Source organism: Kockiozyma suomiensis, assembly GCF_038497685.1.
Source record: "Kockiozyma suomiensis strain NRRL Y-17356 unplaced genomic scaffold V2V93scaffold_17, whole genome shotgun sequence".
NCBI lineage: Eukaryota > Fungi > Ascomycota > Lipomycetes > Lipomycetales > Lipomycetaceae > Kockiozyma > Kockiozyma suomiensis.
Window position 1 is genome coordinate 247006 of NW_027117680.1, and position 17328 is coordinate 264333.

General features: G+C 42.4%; 9 protein-coding genes across 9 annotated transcripts; 5 read left to right on the forward strand and 4 right to left on the reverse strand.

Annotated features, from left to right (window-relative positions):
• The first annotated feature begins 604 nt into the window (after nt 1-604).
• Nucleotides 605-3785, forward strand: V2V93DRAFT_99737 (OPT oligopeptide transporter protein-domain-containing protein). Its single transcript, XM_066912850.1, has one exon. It carries the CDS (start codon nt 962-964, stop codon nt 3554-3556), a length of 2595 nt encoding a protein of 864 aa, XP_066763382.1. The 5' UTR covers nt 605-961; the 3' UTR covers nt 3557-3785.
• Nucleotides 3591-6544, reverse strand: V2V93DRAFT_375938 (Mak10 subunit, NatC N-terminal acetyltransferase-domain-containing protein). The gene is made up of 3 exons (XM_066911609.1): nt 5563-6544; nt 4048-5502; nt 3591-3987 (listed from the first exon to the last, which is right to left on the reverse strand). Exons 1-3 carry the CDS (start codon nt 6133-6135, stop codon nt 3688-3690), a joined length of 2328 nt encoding a protein of 775 aa, XP_066763383.1. The 5' UTR covers nt 6136-6544; the 3' UTR covers nt 3591-3687.
• V2V93DRAFT_375942 (uncharacterized protein) lies at nt 6504-7438 on the forward strand. The gene is made up of 5 exons (XM_066911610.1): nt 6504-6727; nt 6793-6877; nt 6937-6969; nt 7028-7094; nt 7185-7438. Exons 1-5 carry the CDS (start codon nt 6710-6712, stop codon nt 7228-7230), a joined length of 249 nt encoding a protein of 82 aa, XP_066763384.1. The 5' UTR covers nt 6504-6709; the 3' UTR covers nt 7231-7438.
• A 132-nt stretch (nt 7439-7570) lies between these two features.
• On the forward strand, nt 7571-9544 carry V2V93DRAFT_407622 (uncharacterized protein). Its single transcript, XM_066912688.1, has 5 exons — nt 7571-7752; nt 7842-7885; nt 7942-8020; nt 8074-8118; nt 8171-9544. The coding sequence occupies exons 1-5, from the start codon at nt 7595-7597 to the stop codon at nt 9288-9290; spliced, it is 1446 nt and encodes a 481-aa protein (XP_066763385.1). The 5' UTR covers nt 7571-7594; the 3' UTR covers nt 9291-9544.
• On the forward strand, nt 9538-11915 carry V2V93DRAFT_375946 (DNA repair protein endonuclease SAE2/CtIP C-terminus-domain-containing protein). Its single transcript, XM_066911611.1, has 4 exons — nt 9538-9855; nt 9932-10014; nt 10073-11280; nt 11347-11915. The coding sequence occupies exons 1-4, from the start codon at nt 9651-9653 to the stop codon at nt 11819-11821; spliced, it is 1971 nt and encodes a 656-aa protein (XP_066763386.1). The 5' UTR covers nt 9538-9650; the 3' UTR covers nt 11822-11915.
• Nucleotides 11837-13053, reverse strand: V2V93DRAFT_375947 (uncharacterized protein). The gene is made up of 3 exons (XM_066911612.1): nt 12642-13053; nt 12286-12420; nt 11837-12218 (listed from the first exon to the last, which is right to left on the reverse strand). The coding sequence occupies exons 1-3, from the start codon at nt 12907-12909 to the stop codon at nt 12079-12081; spliced, it is 543 nt and encodes a 180-aa protein (XP_066763387.1). The 5' UTR covers nt 12910-13053; the 3' UTR covers nt 11837-12078.
• On the reverse strand, nt 13025-14859 carry V2V93DRAFT_388801 (uncharacterized protein). Its single transcript, XM_066912338.1, has 2 exons — nt 13325-14859; nt 13025-13271 (listed from the first exon to the last, which is right to left on the reverse strand). The coding sequence occupies exons 1-2, from the start codon at nt 14720-14722 to the stop codon at nt 13197-13199; spliced, it is 1473 nt and encodes a 490-aa protein (XP_066763388.1). The 5' UTR covers nt 14723-14859; the 3' UTR covers nt 13025-13196.
• Nucleotides 14853-15553, forward strand: V2V93DRAFT_375950 (uncharacterized protein). The gene has a single exon (XM_066911613.1). It carries the CDS (start codon nt 15040-15042, stop codon nt 15493-15495), a length of 456 nt encoding a protein of 151 aa, XP_066763389.1. The 5' UTR covers nt 14853-15039; the 3' UTR covers nt 15496-15553.
• V2V93DRAFT_375952 (RNA polymerase III subunit RPC82-domain-containing protein) lies at nt 15454-17313 on the reverse strand. The gene is made up of 2 exons (XM_066911614.1): nt 17258-17313; nt 15454-17197 (listed from the first exon to the last, which is right to left on the reverse strand). Exons 1-2 carry the CDS (start codon nt 17264-17266, stop codon nt 15548-15550), a joined length of 1659 nt encoding a protein of 552 aa, XP_066763390.1. The 5' UTR covers nt 17267-17313; the 3' UTR covers nt 15454-15547.
• Nucleotides 17314-17328: the final 15 nt, after the last annotated feature.

Consider the following 17328-nt stretch of genomic DNA (forward strand, 5'->3'; position numbering starts at 1 on the left):
TAGATAAACTATATGAACTGCAGTTCTAAGGGCGCCACTCAAATTGCGGTGCATCAGTAGTACATCAGGATATCGCTTATCGAGAATAGGGGTTTGCATTATATATAGCGTATTTCTGCTGATACATGCAAAGATAAGTCGCAGTATAAGCCTGTGAGAAGAATAATATCTAGTATACTGTTCACCGATACAATATCGCATTATCTTTAGAATAAAGAACAAGTGATTTAAGCAAAGTTTAAACATTAGAGTGCGAACTACTGTCGGACCGTGCTCCGCTTGTGGCGCGCTTGCAGAAATCAGCTTCTTTTTGTATACAGGATTCACAAATTTGTATAGTATGTATAGTGAATTTGATAACAATAGACCTGTTGTTGAAATCTATCGCTGTATGTTATAGTCCAAAAATAAAGCAGAGGTGTCTGCATCGACACATATAGGCAAGCTTGAAGTTGATCAGTGAAGAAGACTGGGCATACAATGGTACTTGCCGTCTAATGTTTCCTCAGGTATCGCGCTTGCCGATAAGAGGCGATATCGATACAGTTACTTTCTACCTAAGTTACTATTCATTCACTAGCACTAACCTTTGTTCGCGGGCTTGAGGTCATCATGATGAGCTGCTCTATAGCTCCTGTCATATATCTCGACGTCGGTAACTGTCTCTCCGCAATTCATACTCTGCAGAGACTATCTCAACGCGGGGAGATGGGTACCTGACAAACGTCGGGCGGTCAAACTAATCGGTACCTGCCACGACGTCCGCTTGACGTAAGTCACAACCACTAATACTCATGTTTCTTATCTTGCAATCATTTCCTCGGAGAACGTTTCTGGCCATTGCTGGTCTTTCCGGTATTTAATACCTTTGTTCGCGTCTTGAGGTAGACCATACCGTACTGGGTTTTTTGTCGGTCCAATTGCTAGCTGATTATCGCGTACCTACAATATCCGAGGAGCTATGGATATTGAAGAGAAAAAGATAGCAGTCACTGTGGCTGCCGAGCTTGTCGACAGCCATGACTCCAACAAATTCTACACCAAAGAAGAAGATTCGTCGTTGTCATTTGATGATCAAAGGCAAAGAGTTGTTGATCATATCACTGGAAAGAATACAGATAATGACGCTGCCGACATTCTTGATAGCGCCGGGTTTGAGTTTATTCTCGACAAAATTAGTACTATGAGTCTTGATGAAGCACTAGAGATCCTACGCGAAGCCATAGACTACCATAGAGATGACTTTAACTTCCCTGTGCATACTTTAGAAAGGATCCAAATGCTTGTCCAAGGATTTGAGCACTCTGACTTGGACCGCGACACCTATGAACTCGAAGTTAGAATCGAAGCTGCGTTGATGAAATTTCACTCGCCCTACCCTGAAGTGCGTGCCGTCTGCGATCCAACAGACGACCCTACACTTCCAGTTGAGACCATTCGAGCGTACGTTCTGGGAACGATTTGGGTCGCAATTGGTGCGTTTATCAATCAAGTATTTGCCGAGCGACAGCCATCTCTCTCCCTGGATTCAACCGTTATTCAGCTTTTGGTATATCCTTGCGGTATGCTATTAGCCCGCATTCTCCCTGACAAAGGATTCACTTTCCGCGGAACTCGGCACTCGTTGAATCCTGGACCATGGAACTACAAAGAGCAAATGCTCGTCACTGTTACTGTCAATGTTGGCGCCAGTTGGAGTAATTTCATGGGTTACGTCTTGACTATGAGACTTGATAGATTCTACGGCTTGAAATGGGCAAACTTTGGGTTCGCATTCTTGATGAATTTCTCAACTCAATTTTTCGGCTTTGGATTGGCGGGTTTACTTCGTTCTACTTGTGTGTGGCCGTCGAAAGCTGTCTGGCCGACTGTTCTTCCCACGCTGGCTCTCAATCGTGCGCTACTTATGCCTGAAAAGAAGCGCTCGATAAACGGATGGACGATATCCAGATATAAATTCTTTTTTATTCTTTTCGTCGCGTCGTTTGTATACTTTTGGATCCCTAATGTGCTATTCAATGCCTTGAGCGTGTTTAACTGGATTACATGGATTTCTCCACAAAACAAAGTACTCGCCATAATCACCGGGTCAGGTCTTGGACTTGGATTTAATCCTATAACGACATTTGACTGGTCGGTAATCAGTTACTCAAAGCCTCTAGTTGTTCCTTTTTTTGCGACTGTTAATCGCTTCTTTGGAATGATTCTCGGGGGTTTATTGATTATTGGCATGTACTGGCAAAACCAGCGATGGACTGCTTATATTCCGGTAAATACTAGTGCCGTGTACGCTAGTAACGGATTGAAGTATAACATGAGCAAAATTATAAACGATGACTATACGCTCAATCATGAAAAATACGAGGCGTATTCTCCGCCGTATATGTCTATTGGAAAATTAGTTTATAGCGGTGCCAGTTATGCGTCGTATACTGGTTGTGTCGTGTACATTGTCTTCACAGAATGGACGGTGATCAAGGAAGCTGTCGTGGATGGCTATAAAGCTATTAGATATCGTTCTGCTTCTTCGTATGGACGCTTTAATGATCCAATGACACAGCTGATGAAGGCGTATCCTGAAGTGCCAAACTGGTGGTTTGCTTGCATTCTACTTTTATCCTTTGCATTTGGTATTATCGCATGCACTGTATACCCGACCACCACACCAGTCTGGAGTTTGATTGTCATTATGCTAATCAGTGCCTGCATGATGATCCCCACTGCCTTGGTGTTTGCCGTTACGGGATATATTCTGCGTATGAGTGACTTGTCGGTCATTTTGTCTGGATACATGGTCAAAGAAAATGGCATCGCAAATATGCTCTGCAGAGTCTATGGCTACAATACCGATGACCGAGCCGAGAGTTTCACATCTGATCAGAAATTGGGACACTACGCAAAATTACCTCCGCGAGCTCTATTCAGAGCTCAGTTATGGGGAACATTTATTCAGACATTTATCACTATTGCAGGTGTTGAGTTTTTAATCAACGGAGTAGATGACATATGTTCTCTGACTCAGTCGCAGAAATTCATATGTTCATTTCCTAATACGCTCTTTTCTGACTCGTTACTTTACGGTGTCGTTGGTCCCGTGCGCACGTTTAATCAGACATATCCGGTTCTCAAATACTCTTTCTTGATGGGCGCTGTTTTTATGCTTCCTTTTATTGCACTACGGAAATGGGGTCCAAGGAAATACGTCCGCAATATCCATCCAATTGTCATCCTCAACGGCCTGACTTCTTGGGGATCAACCTATAATCTCTCGTACTACATCCCAGGAGTATACGCTGCGTACGTGTTTATGTATTACATCAGAAGACGATATCTAGCTTGGTGGACAAAGTACAATTATATCCTGACTTCAGGTCTTACCGCTGGTGTAGCCTTCAGTGCAATTATAATTTTCTGTTCGGTGACAATCACCGAGACGAAGATTTCGTGGTGGGGCAATAATGTGGTTACTGCGGGTATCGATGGGGCGAAAGTCGCTACTCTAAGAACATTAGCTGAGGGTGAGACGTTTGGACTTCCTGTTGGCCATTTCCATTAATAGTGCTTTTTTTTTTATAAGTGTAATGTAATAATGTGTCGAATGCAAAAGAGTTAAATATATTAAGGGCAATCCAATAGTGACCTTTTCGTGCATAGCCGCGACTATTCTACCCAACAAAATGAAAACATCTACAATTCGCGTTCACTAACTGTCAAAACTGGGAAAAATGGATGATATTTCTCTCGATCAACAGATAATTTGGCTCGATGGTTTTTAATCAGTCGATCAGAAGGCTTTAATCCTAGTTTGCGTAGCTGCATTATAGCAATACTAGTCCCAATACACGACCTTAGTAATGATTTTCGTAACTCTATCGTGCTAGCAGCTGTTAGTTTTGCGTTTACTAGATGATCTGGTTTGCCGAGTGCGTTTAAGAGGTTCCTGGTATTGCTAATTGATGTCTGTGCGCTATCGAGCAGTAAATCAATCTATAATGCAGGTAATTCTCGTTAATATTATAATTTGGCCTGTGAAAAAAAGGAACTTACGGTCCAATCTTGAAGATCGCTCAGTTGAAGATATTGTTGATAACTAGGCAATTCAGGAACACCAATCGTACTAAATGGTTTCAACCGCAACTTATACAGTAACTCTGAACTTGTGAAGAGCTGTTCACCAGCCATCTCGCGAATTTGCTGAACCGGCTGTATTATTCCGGATAACGATAAAACAGCAACAAGACACAGATATCCCTGGCATAATTCTCTGTACACATCATTTTCTGCCTTGAGGTTTGAGATATACGTTTTTGTGCGTTTGACTGCTTCTAATTTCACGTATTCTTGTGGTGCTTTTATGGATTTTGCTTGGCGGTTCTTCTTGGCTTTGGCGTAAGCTTGATGCTCTCGGTTCTGAATATTCACCATTGTGTCGACAATTGACTCAACGCGACTGAGATGTGCAGCCATTCTATCTGATAAATAGCTAGCGTACCATAGCATGAGCGACCATTCTTCTAGTTTGTAAATATCCAGCTCAAATCCAAGAAATACAATCCAAATCATCAACTTCAGTTTTCGGTAATATACCCAGGAGGACAAAGGTAGAGCTGGTAACTCTTGATTTGAACCAGGAGGGTGTAAAATTGGCGAAAATTCAGCCATCTCCGGTGACGATTCAAGGTTCTCGGCGCTAACTTGAAGTGAATCCCATTCAAGAATTAAAGAGCATAAGCTTTGCCGAAGTCGTGATCGATTATGACACATTACGGAAAACATTGTCTCATAACAAACCTCTGCTTGGCCAAAAAATTCCTCAACAGGGAATCGGACAGGATGATTTATCGGCACATTAAAAATTGAAAGTACAGGAGAACACAAGTCTTTGATGTCTTCAATCAGCACATTGCGCATGTTTAATTTGCCTAGTATTTTACCATTCACTAGGAATTGCTTCATTAATTGGCATCGCACATATGGTAACTCTGGTGGTCTGCGCATTGCAAAATCTTCAAAGTAGGATAAAATATCACCAAGATGGTTATAGTCATGAATCCGCAAGATGTCTGTTGAACCGTCGACTATTTGTTTAAATATTTTGATTGCATCGTCAAAGGATAGCTGGACTTTAGGACGAGGCGGCATAGCGCACTCAAGTCGTCCTTGAATAGCGACACTGAACGCCGAAAGAAGTGGAGATGACATCCCGTGCATTTCCGGTAATTTGTCGATTAGCTGGCCCGTAGTTGTCAAAAATTGCCGCTGCTGTTCAGGCTCGGCATCTGCCGCGGAAAGATATTTTATTGTAGCGATTCGTAATTCTAGACGATTTTGAAATCCTTTGATGCAGTTTATCAGATTTGTATTCTCAGGCTCTGAAGTTTGTGCGTCTGCGAGGAATTCGGATAATGAGACCAAAACTTCTTCAATAGCGGTAATGACTCTGTCGGCAGGTATGAATTGCATTAGATCAAGACCATATGCTTCTGTAACTATATCCTCGTCCTAGAAAAACTTGTTAGAACTTGTGTGAGAAATCATTATCGACAATCAACAAATACGCACTTCTAAGATCCCGCGACATTGTAATCGCCGTCTAGGTATATCACAGGCCTTGATCGTAGCTACAACATACACTCTCAACACATGGTGCAAAAAAAAGGATTCTCTGTTATTCTTTTCAATCGGCGGGATTTTGCTGTTAGGAGCACCAAATTGCGCACTGGGAAGTGAACCGTCGAAATTGTGCATGAGAATCTCTTCAACATATAGACATGTATATACGGTCTGACTTAGTGTAGCACCTGTATTCCAAGCCATTTCCATTGCAAATAATTCATCCATAATATATAATATCTCATTTGGCGTGCGCAGCGCAGTCGTGCTGAATTCGAAATCATTGGATTTCATATCCAGTAACCCGGTATCCATCTTAGCATCCATGATCTCGAGAGCATTGATTGCATTGACTAGCTGAAAAGTATCAATCATTGCCAATTCTCCTGGATATAATTTCTCAGTTTCTTGCGTAAATATGTCAGTAACGTCGACATAATTGGGCGCGACCGGGCGGAGCTGGACACTTGTAGTCTGAGGAGCCGGATCGCACTCAGAAGATTCAGTAGCAGACTCAGCCATTTAATTGTGTTATTATACTCATCAAAAATGGATCTTGAGAGTGCAAAACAATATGAGTAGATGTCGAGTGGTAGAACTAGGGCCGAGTCAGCTGTTGATGCAAGATAGTACTATGTCAAGACTGGTATCTCAGTCTTATTATTGCTAAAGGAATAATATAAAAATATGCAAATACTCACAAATGGATGTAATAGTCTTTATTTTGAGATAAAATTCATGGCTGAAAAGGAAATGAACTGCTTCGGCGAAATAATTGTGATTTTTGATGGAGTTTAGAGGTCTGAACCCGATATTTTTGACGAGATAGATTATTATTTTTGTGTCGAATTATTGACACTTTATGCTATTACTTTGAACAATGAAATACAGTCAAATAGATTATAATAATTTCCCTTGGATTCTATTAATATTTACTTTATTTTATAAGCTATTCATCAGCTAATTATCGTATACAACTGCAATATAACAGTACAAACCCCAACGCAGAAATAAGTGCTACGTAACGTGTCCATTTGCGACGCGAAGAATCCGTGACTATATAACATATATCTTCACACAATTCTACTATATAAACATGTCATTAGCTGGTTCTGTATGTCTACATATTGCTAGATATAAATAAGGAAGTTTTACTAATAATAAATGCTCGTGATTTAGAATCTATGGAGTCAAGGGACTCCATTTACTCCTGCGGTCTCAATCGACCGGCAACCCGTTGCTGCAATTGCGCTGCTTCTTTCAGGTATTTTATTCTGATGAAGAAGTTGAAATGTATAATTTCTGCATACTAATCTGGTGCAGGCTTTGTCTTGACTGCATTGTTCAGCATGATTAGTAAGTTCGCTTGACTGTGAATTATCGATGTCTGTGCTAATTTTACTTCTTCGAACAGACAAATCCGGATTCCTGGGATTTATTAAACAATTGTTTATTGCTATTCCTGCATCTCTAAGTCTTGGGTAAGTAGTACTGGTCTATAAAGCAACCTTCGAGGTCTTGAGAGGAGTTATGAAATGAATTTATGAACTGACACGCTTCTGCTGATCTAGATTTGGATTTGTCTATCTTCTATGCGCGGTCGGTGTATATGTTTAAGTGAGAGCTATATATCTCGATGCTACTTGAAGCGTTTGTTTAGAGATTTGTACGATATGAGAGCGAATAAAGAATAGTTGATGTCAATAAGTAGATGTTGATATTGTAATTATCAATCTCACATGCATATGAGCTCAACCCTTCTTGATCCAAACAATTCACTTGCAACGACAAGACATTAAACTTCCGAATATCTATCTAATCATCCATTTTTTTAATTGAAGATACTCCAGTATCCTAATAACTGTCGTACTTTTAGAGAATAATTCCAAGGTAAGGGTTAGATGCTGCATCTCAACCGCAGCTGCAATCCTCACCAGTCTTTCTCTCACCTTTTTATCAAGAAACCAAGTAAATAGCAACGATGGCCTCGAAGCGGCAAGAAAAACTCCAGTTTGAGCGGAACCAAAATGTTTTAAAAGCTCTATTGAAAGAGCCTGGGAATAAGTTTTGCTCGGATTGTAAGAAGAATGCGTATCCGCGGTGGGCCAGTTGGAATCTAGGCATTTTCATCTGTATTAGGTACGTACCTTTTACTATTCTTCTCTATTACTACGTCTGAATATTTTATACAAATAACGTGGAAACTAATTGGCATATTAAACTTGCAGATGCTCTGGAATTCATCGAAGTATGGGCACACATATTAGTAGAGGTAAGACAACAATACGCAGTAAACAAGCGTGTTTAGTAACTAATTTCGATTGATAGTGAAATCGGTTGATCTCGATTCTTGGACCGACGAGCAATTGAAGAGTATGGTTCGTTGGGGCAATATAAAAGCCAATAAGTACGCGACTAGAATTGCAGTCATTATATGTTATACTAACAAAAACAATGCAGATATTGGGAAGCGCGACTTCCAAGCGGCCACCAGCCCACCGACACGTAAGTGCTGCTAAACATATACTACGCAATAATCAATACTGATAATATTTAGTAAGATGGAAAACTTCATTCGAACAAAGTACGAGATGAAAAAATGGTGTGCACCAGGCCCGATTCCTGATCCAGACACTCTAAGTGACACCGAGCGGGAAGGCCCGATCGAGCCCGAGGAACCAAAGAAATCGAGTACGACAAAGAAATACTCGTCCTATTCTTCAGCTCCTAAATCAATTTCGTCGGAAGATTACAAGAGAGAACCGCAATTGATTGGATCGGTAACTTCTCGACCTGCGTCTACTCCTCTAGCCACATCGACAAGTCATTCTTCTGCAGCGGTAAAGGGTAGCTCGACAATTCGTCTAAAAGCCGAACCTGCCACCGCGAAGTCTCCTCCGCCGTCATCTGATCTGCTAGGCTTGAGTGGATTCTCCTCCGCCCCCGTCACGCGCGCATCATCTGCAAACAGCAATATTCCATCAGTGCCATCGCAGACGGCAAATCTGCGTCCAGATTTGAAATCCTCAATTCTTTCGCTCTACTCGCAAACCAGATCTCAGCCAGTTTTGCCGCAAGGGTTTTCGGATGGCTTTGCGACTCCGCAGTTACAGCCGCAGTCGAACCAGCCCTCGGCGGCAGCGTCGTCAATCAGTCTAACCTCGTCGAACGGCAACGATTTGATTAACCCCTTTAGCGACATGTCGATCAACAGTTCTACTGCATCGACACCGGCCCCATTGGCACCTACTCCTGTCTCTGCAGCTTCTTCTGACCCATTTGCGGGCCTCATGAGCTCAAACGCGTGGTCTACCCCAAGTTCTTCATCAGCGAGTAAACCAACGGTAATGCTAGACGACGATCTCGAAAATGAATTTGGCTCATTTAACAGTGCCGCGTTCTCGTCTACAAGCGCGTTTGCTGCCCCAGTACAGCCAACTATGGATTTCTCTGAATTTGGCGAAACGCCTATATCAGCAACTACTTCTACTACTACTTCGACTAGTGCCGCGATTGATTTCTTTGATTCGCCTAGTTTTGCCAATCCGATTCCGTTGAATAGCGCCGCGACTTCAGCGGCTAGTACGCCGGCTATGCAGATGCCGCCATCGTCGTCGTCGTCGGCGTCGTCGAAGAAAGGAAGTGTTGATGAGATATTTAATAATGTGTGGGATTGATAATCTTGAGTGTTTGGACGATGAGTTGTATCCAATTTTTGTGAGAGGTTTTGTTCAAATATAGACCTGTACTTTTAAATACTTCAGCCTGTTGATGAAGATTAAATTTATATAGAATTAGCTAATTTCCAATATTGAATCGATGAGCACCCTTCGAATCTTTAGTCTATTATCACGTGATGGAATACACGTGAGTATAAACAATGTTGGTTTAGGCCATGACGCGACGACGACGCGCTTCTTTTATTCCTGATTGATTAGTTTCATTGACGATCTTCATTTTGATTTGATTATGATCGTGAATGCGTGAGATTGTGCTTGGAATATTGGAAGACATTGTCTACTAGACTCAAATTTATCATGCCCATTGAGGCATTGTCACAGCAGCATCAGCAACTTACAATAGCCAAAGAGGAGCTCACTACTGAACCAAAAGATGAACAATCTGCTTATGCGATGGAGAATGCAGATAGGAGTACTTGTGGAAATGTGAGAGCCGATGTCGATTTCTATGCTGCGAGGTTGCAGGATAGCATTCGTCATGAACGCGTTGCTTTCGATAACCGTATGTCTATATATCTCTGACGTGTGTGTATGTGTGCGTGTGCTTATAAGAGAAGCTAACGAGAAGAATGGGATAGTTGAATTACTTTGGAAGGAGCAAAGGAAGGAATTAGAGAAAGAAGTTCAGCACTGGCGAATGCGAGCTCAAGAATTGGAAAAGGTACGTCTGATAAGAAATAACGATACGAACATACACCACTAACAAAGTAGAAAAAAAGACACGGAGACCATTCTCTATTGATTCATCATCTGATATAGATGATGCCGAATACGATAAACGAGTGATTCGACGGTTACAACAAGAACTTTCTGAAATCACAGAGAATACAACGAGTTCTGAAACGCAGCAATTGCAAGTCAAAAATTTACAATCTGAAATCAAAACTCTCCAAAAAACGAACGAAAGATTACAGAATTCAGAAAATGCATTGAAAGAGAAATGTAAAGAATTACAATCGGCAGTTGATAAATACACAGCGCAGCGCGCTCAAGATGAACAAATCATAAAGAAATGGCAAAGAGAGTTAGATTCGCAAAAGGCTCAGGTGGAAAAGCAAAATACGGAAATACACGAATTAAGAAATTCTACTTCAGAGAAGCATGAGAAGCAAATAGATGAACTGAAAAACTCGTTAAAAGACGCGCTTGATATACATACAATACATTCCGGAAAAATCAAAACGCTAACAAAACAACTGGAAACCGCGCAGCTCATTACTTCAGCAGCTGAAGTTCCTATCAATAAAAAGGATTCTAAAATTCAAGAATTGGCAAAAGAGAATTCGGCACTGGCGGAGCGTTTGGTCAAACTGATTGATCAACGGACAAAAGATGCCGAATCGATTCAACGATGGAGAAAAGCTTTATTAGCGAGGAAGACACAAATTGACATATTGAAAGAGAAAATAAAAACTCTCGAAGAGCGTGCTTTAGTGACCGAAAAGACAGTTGAGCAGTTGAGAGCCGAAAATAGCAGTTTGGGAAAAAGAGAGAGAACCAATTTTGAAACCCCAATAACGCCTATATCTGCAATAGCACCCAGACGACCGCCTGTACCTTCGAAAGCGGCAGAAGAAGAATCAACAATCAAACTTGAGAATGATCAAAAACCGATTCAGATCAAGTCGGAAGAAAAATCATCAGATGACGAAGACAAAGAGAACAGATTTGGAAAGCAGAAGAAGATTGGAGGGTTATCATCGCGTACACCATTACATTCCAAAAATGCGAATCTGGAGACTCCTACAGCTCACATCTTCAAGAAACAAAAGACCTCTCATGACATTTTATCACCACAGCAACATGATGCTACACCAAATCATTCGAGAAATGAAGTTAAACAACATGAAAGAAGACCGCTCATCAGCGATGCGGTGGCGCGGGAGAATAAAGGTCAAGCACGGTACAGCACTTCATTGACCAAACCGTACGTTGTCTATACCCCTTTTTGTTATAAAATGCAAACTAACGTCATGAAAAAAACAAAAAACAGACCAGGAGAGCGAAACTGGCTACTTGAAGATTTTATAGTAAACCCAAACTACACAGCTCACCAAGAAGGTCGAAATTTCGCATTTCAAGACGTAACCCGCAATAGAGAAGATAGATCATGTCTTCATGGAACAGATTGTACTCGTTGTCGTGAATTCTACGAAGCGGCAGGTCCTCACGCGCCATTACCTTCAGGTCCTCGCTGGAACAATGAGTCATCTGCTGTGAATTCAATGTCCACTGTGAATAATGTAAAAGAATTGATTGAAAAAGTCTCGCGACATCGGAAAAGCTGGCATGATCAGCCTTCACCTCCTGGATTCTGGAGATCGGAGTTTCCGAATACCCAAGAAGATGAAGCGGATAAAGCAGAAGCTAGGAGACGTAATGAGGAAAAAGTCAAAGAGAGATATCAAGAGGCAATGAAGAATGGCCGCTACATATTTCGTGAACCTAGTCTACGGCCAGCAGTATGAGTTGAATCAAATAAATATAGGAAACATATGTTTTTATTACTACAACAGAGCTTAATAATAGATAAAACCATTTCCAAAAATAAAAACTCCTGTGAAATAATAAAAATGAGAAAAAGGATTTTAAAATAAAAATGATGGATGATGATGACAATAATAGAAACAGAACATGTTTCAATTGTCTAGGGATAGAACGAGGAATGAGGCAGAGCTTTCTTTATCTTTCTTTTCTTCTTTTATTAATTTTAAGCGAAGATTGCTTACTCGTCGTCAACTTCGACGGCGGGTTTGCTCTGAACTTGCGACCACTTGCCTCTGAAAGGCTCGACAAGACCAGTGTTGAAACGCTCATCAGTAGCCTCCTGCCATTGGCGGTTCAAAGAGACAGGCTCGGGACCACCTGCGATTAAATGGTGAGTATGCTGATTGAAGTAAAGAGTAAGAAGGGTAAAAAAAAGGTTACTAACCGAATGATCTGGCAAAGGCAAAAGCAGCGACACTGGCGGCAAGACCGATGATAGTTCCGCCGAGAATTTTGTAGTTATCGTAGGGCTCATGCATGGGCTTGCGAGGGCCCCAGGGTCCGTAGGAAATGTAGAAAGCTGTGAAAGAAGTCAGCAGAGAGAAAAGTATATAATAACACGAGATGAGACAACGAGTGCATTCAGCCATCAGCAATCAACCATAGCAGCGCCGACATATAATCCTTATCTGTCAACGATATCTATGCATTTCTCATAAAGAGATAAACAAAACCGCTCCAACAACTAAACACTCTGATAACAAAATTGCATCTCATCTCGACAGCAAGAGAAAAACTCACAGGCACGCTTCTCGTCTTGAGTAAGCTCGCTCCAGCTCAACTTCTGGCGCTCCCAAATCTTAACGGTAAGATCGACCTGCTCTTCAACAGGAAGACTCTCCCAGCGCGCGGGTAGGTTCGAGATTAGAGGAGTAGCGATAGCATGCGAGGCGGGTGCGGCCGGGGTCGCAGTCGAGTTTGCGCGCGTGTTTGCGCGGACGAGGAGGGTCGCAGGCGAGAGGGAAGCACGGGTGAGGGAAGCACGGGTGAGGGCTCTAAGAGGAGACATTGCTGAATATGAGAATATGATAGACGAACTTTCGGGGAGGAGAGAGCAAAAAGAGTGGAGAGTGAGCAGAAAATGCCTGGAGAAAGAAAGAAGAGCGCGGGAAGGAACAAGTTTTGGCTGCTTGAACCCGTACCCATTTTTGTGGTGTGTCTAAATAACTGCAAAAGTGGTTGCTTATTTATGCAGTGCTTAACTGAACAAGCCTGATTGGCTGCATTTACTCTATTACTACCATTCGTTAACTATAATGTACAATACGATATATACTCGTGAAGAAGAGTACTGGTCTAGTCAACCAAGTGAGAATAATCGGGCAGGTCTCTCAGCCTCTGAGTCATGAACTTTTCGAGCTTTGTCGCATTCTACTAGTCGTTAGCCATAATCCCAAAATCAACAGCAAGTCAACAGTACTCACTTTGTAATACGTAGTCGTCTCGTTATTATACGACCGGCAATTATTGAAAATCAACCTCGCATCGTACAAGAAGTCCTCCATGGACTGATAGGCGTCTGACTCGAGCCTCTGCTCCATAGTAGACAAATCCATAGGCTCTTTGATGATTGTATAATAATCAGCCACCTCATCGCGATTCACTGGCTGAGCGAAGGGCCATGCTGACGGATGATTCATCATCTCATTAAGCAGATGCTGCATCACGGCAAAATGAGGTCCTCGTTTAGGCTGTCGCGCAAGTTCATCCATTTCAGGTGTCCAGCCTGCTTCTTTAAGACCCGGGATCTCCATCGGATCCAGTTGCGGTCTGTTTCCGTCTTTGAATATCGCGAGACCTGGTCTGATGACGTGAGACTTTGATATTTGTTTGATCTTTGACATGATTGCCGCCTTTTGCCGTAATAAAATTGTAGATGAATCAAGGTACCGTATCCGGGGAATCATTGAGCACTGCATTAACGTACCGCCTTCATAATCCTTGATATAACCCATCCAAATTGATCGCTCGAGTGAAATCTCCTTTGTGAATCCTTGCTTCTTGAAATACCCAATCGCGTAATTATCCGCATATGTCAAGAAATACATGATTGGAGACGAAGCTTTCACATAATCTTTTAAATGATTCATTAAATGAGCTCCATATCCTTTGACTTGCTCTGAGCTCGCAATAGCACAGAATACAATCTCCGCAAATTTGCGAGATGCAAATGGTCGATATGTTATACCACCGACGACGGTGAGTGGTTTCTTGACGATTGCAATAGATAAATGACTTCGATCGTAAACCAATCTGGCGATATACTCCCTTGGCATTTTCGGTAATTGTTTTTGAAAAATGTTTTTCAATCCAGTTAGAATCATCAGGTTCTCTCGGCTATTGTCGTTATTGACCACCCGGAATTCGATCGCGCCGTCGCGTTCTTCAATTACCGCCGTGCGTACTTTATTCTCGTATAATATGCCATCGTAAACGAATGAGTTTGAAGTATACTTTACTGGAGCACCGTCTTCTTCCTCATCTTCTTCCCCATCTTTCTTTTCACTTTCATTTTCATCCTCCTCCTCATCGTCATCGTCATCTTCATCGTCATCCTCCTCCTCATCATCATCGTCATCATCGCCATCTTCTTTCTTTCCTTCTTTCTTCACATTAGAGTCTTCAACTGCGTCGACAAATTTGGCGCGCTTGGCTAGAGGTTCATCGTCAGAGTCAACACTTGCAGCTTTTCGTTTTGAATTGTCTTCCGTCTGTGCGTCGTCGTTACTATTTTCTGCCGTTGGTTGTGGTTTATGAGTATCTTCCGAATCATCCTCTTTGGAGTCAAAATGTATATCGTCAACTGCATATAAATTAGCCATGAATTCTCTTGATGCTGCTGTGCTGTTGATGTTGCATTGAATAGGATCAGTGTGTGAATCTTACCTGAGCTGTCGTGCGAAGAATCCATACCGTCCGATTCTAATCTTATAATTTCTCTGCCTTTACAATAAACGCCGCTGAATAACAAGCTCGGTAAAATCTTACAAACAAACAAACAAACAAGCAAACAAAAAGAAGGAAGATAAAGAGGAAAGTAGGAGTAGCTGGAGAAAATAGAGCGATGGATTGAGTGACGCGGCTCAAAAGTATATACTCCTCCAAACTACTTCTCACTTTCAGCAATTCAGCAAATAGAATGAAAATGCCAAATAATGAAGAGATCTCTCCTCTGAGTATTCATTCTCGAACAGTTGAAGTGGCTCCATATACTCTTTTTCTTCATCTCACAGTATTTCCTTCAACAGCGGCAACAACAGCTACACCAACATCGACTACAAAGACAGCAGCACCACTAATACTAAACATCACAACATCATCGCCACCAATGCCCCTCACCTCTCTATCTTACTCTCTTCCGGCATCATCATCATCATCATCATCATCATCATCGCAATCGAAATCTCTATCTACAACATTACTTGGTGGACAAAACGGCGCTAGTGAGGAGAGTGTCGAATTTGCGTCTCGACTTGGAGCTGCCTGTGCGAGGCGGTTTAAGAGACCTGTGTATGTTGGTGCCAGTGTTGGGCAATTTTTAGGACAAGTTGAGGCCATGAGTAAAATCATTGAATTTGTCAATGAATTTGTATAGTACATTATCTTACATATTAAGAGAATCAGAGATAAAAAAAGATATCTGCAATTCACAAGCAATCACGAAACACCAGGACTAGCCTATCAAGTCTCGTAATCTGCACCACCAACTTCTCCTCCACGTCTCTCAACTTCCTAACCTCTTCAACTTCTGCAGCACTAAGCGCAGCTTCTCTAGCAATCTTTGCAAATACGCCAGGTCGTCTCGCTCGTTCATCAATAACTCTTGCATAACATCGAGTCATTGCTCTAATAACTTGCTGCGCCATCAACGCATGCGCGGCCGCTGGCCTATGATGCCATAAGTAATACGTCCTCGACGGAGCTCGATCTGCACCACGTGGAACTTCCTGCAAATCAAGACCACCGCATTCATGTAGCGCAGTTAAATGGGCGCGAATCTCCTTCGCGGGTAATAACGCCGCCTGAGCAATCTGTTTCTCATCAATTCGTCCCTTGTCACGGATGATTCGCAGCAGACGACACGCGACAGCACCTTGACGTTTAGCTATTAATTTATCGTACTCTAACGCACGAATAGAATTCATCAGTGCGCTAAAGTCGATAGTATATTCACCGCCACCTTTGCTACCGACCCGTTTGAGAAACGGAAGTGAGGGACTGCTGCAAAGTAGCGCGAGATGCATATTCAAGACCTCCATTTGCGACGCACTCTTGCTATTATTGCCATTCATCTCATAATCAGACTCGGACTCAGAGCTGCTGCTATCATTTTCTTTCCGCCGACGCTTGTGTGGCCGTTGCTGACTTGATTCCGAATCGCTGCCACTTGAATCACGTTTTCGCCGCCGGGATGTAATCGCAAGAGCATGACCCAAATCTAGATCCTCATCCAGATTCTTTAAGATTTCTAGACTAGAGATAGTAATTCTCGACTCGTCACTTCTGAACAATCGCGGCTCCATAGTTTCTAAAACATGCTTATAGACAGCAGCAGTAACAGCGCCAATCCGTCTCTTTGCAAAATCAACTAGTACCCTCGATCGCGCCAAGACAGCAAATTTCTCATGGTTGACAGTAACAACGACTGATGTATCAACTTCACCTGAAGATAAAAATCCATCAGATAGGGAATCGTGCCGAGTGGCTATCCGATGCCATGCCTCTTGAGCTTCTAATTCGGCAGCCTGGGCTCTCTTCGACTCAGAAACTGTCGCTTTTCGCGGAATGCTGGCAAGTTTCTCATTAATCAGAGCGCGAACTCGATCTGATTCGGGAGCAAACTCTTCTGTTGTGAGAGTGGTAAGCAATTTGCGACGCAAAAGAGTCGCTATTGCGGATGTAGAAGCAGCTGGGTTTGGTGCGGCAGACAAGTAATCAGATATGCGAATGTGACCGTACAAGAGTAAGTTCTTGATCACTTGAAGAGCTGCAGAGCTCTCTTCTTCAGAAAATATGTCGTCAACATAGGCAATGATCTGACCTGCGCGAACAATACTGGAGTATATATGCTCGGGCGAGACTACGTAAGTAGTAGGAGAATCAAAGACCGAGTGACGAACGAAGCGCAGTTGCAGAAGAGGCACCAGCACCCGCTGAATAGTAGCTGTAGAGAGAGAAGAGTAGCGGGCAAGAAGAGAAAGCGACAAACGGCCTTCTTTGAGAAGGGTATCTATTACAGTCGAAGCGAGAGAGCCGTAAAAGTCGCGGACGAGGAGGACCAGAAGCTCTGCGTCGAACTGTGGTTGCCTGTCGTTAGTAGGAAAAAGATTTAAAAAGAGACAAAACACTGATTATACCTGCGACATGACCTAAATATAATAAAATATACACCCACCGCAAAAGTACTTCAGAGACACTGTAAATGTAC

Coding starts and splice junctions, on each gene's coding strand:
- V2V93DRAFT_99737 (XM_066912850.1), top strand. CDS start 962: ATGGATATTGAAGAGAAAAAGATAGCAGTCACTGTGGCTGCCGAGCTT.
- V2V93DRAFT_375938 (XM_066911609.1), bottom strand. CDS start 6,135: ATGGCTGAGTCTGCTACTGAATCTTCTGAGTGCGATCCGGCTCCTCAG. Junction 5,503..5,562: donor AATGTCGCGGGATCTTAGAA/GTGCGTATTTGT, acceptor AAGTTTTTCTAG/GACGAGGATATAGTTACAGA. Junction 3,988..4,047: donor GCGATCTTCAAGATTGGACC/GTAAGTTCCTTT, acceptor CCTGCATTATAG/ATTGATTTACTGCTCGATAG.
- V2V93DRAFT_375942 (XM_066911610.1), top strand. Junction 6,970..7,027: donor TGCATTGTTCAGCATGATTA/GTAAGTTCGCTT, acceptor TTCTTCGAACAG/ACAAATCCGGATTCCTGGGA. Junction 7,095..7,184: donor CCTGCATCTCTAAGTCTTGG/GTAAGTAGTACT, acceptor CTGCTGATCTAG/ATTTGGATTTGTCTATCTTC.
- V2V93DRAFT_407622 (XM_066912688.1), top strand. CDS start 7,595: ATGGCCTCGAAGCGGCAAGAAAAACTCCAGTTTGAGCGGAACCAAAAT. Junction 8,021..8,073: donor GGCAATATAAAAGCCAATAA/GTACGCGACTAG, acceptor AAAACAATGCAG/ATATTGGGAAGCGCGACTTC. Junction 8,119..8,170: donor GGCCACCAGCCCACCGACAC/GTAAGTGCTGCT, acceptor GATAATATTTAG/TAAGATGGAAAACTTCATTC.
- V2V93DRAFT_375946 (XM_066911611.1), top strand. CDS start 9,651: ATGCCCATTGAGGCATTGTCACAGCAGCATCAGCAACTTACAATAGCC. Junction 9,856..9,931: donor ACGCGTTGCTTTCGATAACC/GTATGTCTATAT, acceptor AGAATGGGATAG/TTGAATTACTTTGGAAGGAG. Junction 10,015..10,072: donor GAGCTCAAGAATTGGAAAAG/GTACGTCTGATA, acceptor GTAGAAAAAAAG/ACACGGAGACCATTCTCTAT.
- V2V93DRAFT_375947 (XM_066911612.1), bottom strand. CDS start 12,909: ATGTCTCCTCTTAGAGCCCTCACCCGTGCTTCCCTCACCCGTGCTTCC. Junction 12,421..12,641: donor TCAAGACGAGAAGCGTGCCT/GTGAGTTTTTCT, acceptor CTTCTTTCACAG/CTTTCTACATTTCCTACGGA. Junction 12,219..12,285: donor TGCCTTTGCCAGATCATTCG/GTTAGTAACCTT, acceptor ATTTAATCGCAG/GTGGTCCCGAGCCTGTCTCT.
- V2V93DRAFT_388801 (XM_066912338.1), bottom strand. CDS start 14,722: ATGGCTAATTTATATGCAGTTGACGATATACATTTTGACTCCAAAGAG. Junction 13,272..13,324: donor AGACGACTACGTATTACAAA/GTGAGTACTGTT, acceptor AACGACTAGTAG/AATGCGACAAAGCTCGAAAA.
- V2V93DRAFT_375950 (XM_066911613.1), top strand. CDS start 15,040: ATGAAAATGCCAAATAATGAAGAGATCTCTCCTCTGAGTATTCATTCT.